The sequence below is a fragment of the Dendroctonus ponderosae genome, unplaced genomic scaffold (assembly GCF_020466585.1).
Source record: "Dendroctonus ponderosae isolate FM_Combo_2020 unplaced genomic scaffold, Dpon_F_20191213v2 Dpon_F_20191213_9, whole genome shotgun sequence".
NCBI classification, from domain to species: Eukaryota; Metazoa; Arthropoda; class Insecta; order Coleoptera; family Curculionidae; genus Dendroctonus; species Dendroctonus ponderosae.
The window spans coordinates 3,937,212-3,938,767 of record NW_026019116.1 but is presented as its reverse complement, the minus strand read 5'-3'; the positions used below and the strand labels follow the sequence as shown (position 1 = coordinate 3,938,767).

General features: G+C 36.4%; 1 protein-coding gene across 1 annotated transcript in view; it reads right to left on the bottom strand.

The window, feature by feature from the left end:
* Positions 1-627, bottom strand: part of LOC125505668 — a gene marked incomplete at its 5' end in the record, with an annotated part of 26,324 nt that extends 25,697 nt beyond the window's left edge. Inside the window, 1 exon segment of the mRNA XM_048669916.1 lies at positions 507-627. Within this exon segment, the coding sequence (XP_048525873.1) occupies positions 507-627 (121 nt within the window).
* Positions 628-1,556: the final 929 nt, after the last annotated feature.

Sequence of the window (1,556 nt, the reverse complement as noted above, 5' to 3'; positions counted from 1 at the left end):
TGACTCGAAAGCTGGATCTGCCCTTGGCTCCATTACGCCTTCATTTCAAACTTCAAATACTCAATGAGCTCAATGTTAAGAAACAGTTATTGATTGTTTTTAGTGCTTAATCCTGAAGAAATTGACGTGAAAAGTTTGAGAAATATCACAGTTAGTTTGATACAAAGATAACAACCTTAATTAAATCATTCATGATGGTAACTCGCGCTCATTTTCAAAGCAGTTCTTATTAAGAAACTTTTGGTCTATATTTGACACGTGTTGTGCCTAAGACAGTGTCTAACAATGACGTGACTGATGATGCCCCTGGCGCCATTATACCGGGAAAGTTAGCAAGTTCATGAAATAAATGCCCTAATAAGATCTCAGTTGGGATTTATTAACAAGTCATATTTTAGCTATTCTGTCGCTTTTGTGGCGCGGTTTTAAAGTTGGCGCTAAATATTATTAAATTTTGACATTGTTTAGAAGGTTTATGGAGTTCGTTGCAAGAACTCGTCACTTACCGCATTTTCGTAATGAAAACTTGGGCCAAATCAAGCGAAGTCCATGATATTCCCAAGTCTGAGTGAGTGATATCCTTCCATTCGGCATATTTAACCAGGGAACAGGCTGGCAAAGGCACATCTGAAAGCAGAACGTTCCACGTTTAAGAATTTACAATAATTAATGCGTTTAAACGCGAATAGGAATTGGGGAAATATATCACACATAAGGATTGAATATAAGCCATAAATACATAACTCAACAAATATAATCTGGCCGAGTAACAAAGGCATACGGCAATACGGTTTGAAGACCATTCGGATGCCGGTATGAATGAACTGGCCATTTATCCAGCAATGCCATATATCATGATAATTATCAGGCAACGTTCAGAACTGGAAATTGGGGAGAAACTAATGATTAATTGGGTCGAATACATCGTCAACCGACGCATTTTTCCATCGAATAGTGGCAAAAACCCGACGTTTCCTAAATCGGCGTCAAAGATTATCATCACCTATTTATAGGTTTTGCTGCCTGTCTCTTGTGAGAATCGAAAATTTATTACACTAGCAAGGAACACATTTCTTTTTTCCAATCCAAACCAGGTTTTTAGGTTCTGCATTTGAAGAAATACAGTGCATTTTTTATTTGAATTTTAGAGTTTTCTTAGTCAAATTATGGTAAGTAAAGAATAATTGAATGGATTAACTAACTCTGGAACTGAATTGAGCAAGGAGCAGAAACTTGACCACTACTACATAAATCTTCGTACTGAGCGAAATCCGCAAAAATTTGGACCAATATTGTTTTATAAAAAAACTCCCAAAGAAGGTAACGACAAACGCAACCAGTTCATTGAAAACACGTTGGAAGCTTCAGGTTCAAATGTGAAATTCTCATTTTGTTCAACATTTTGCTAAGGGTGAGGATCAATTTTTTCAAAAAAATCAAAGTTTTTCAAAAAGCTTCGAGCTCTGCATCATGTTGAGAAAAGTAGGAATGGAACGAGCTCATTGAAAAGCATACTGGAAGCTCCACATCTGAAGAAAATCGATATTTTTTGTTCT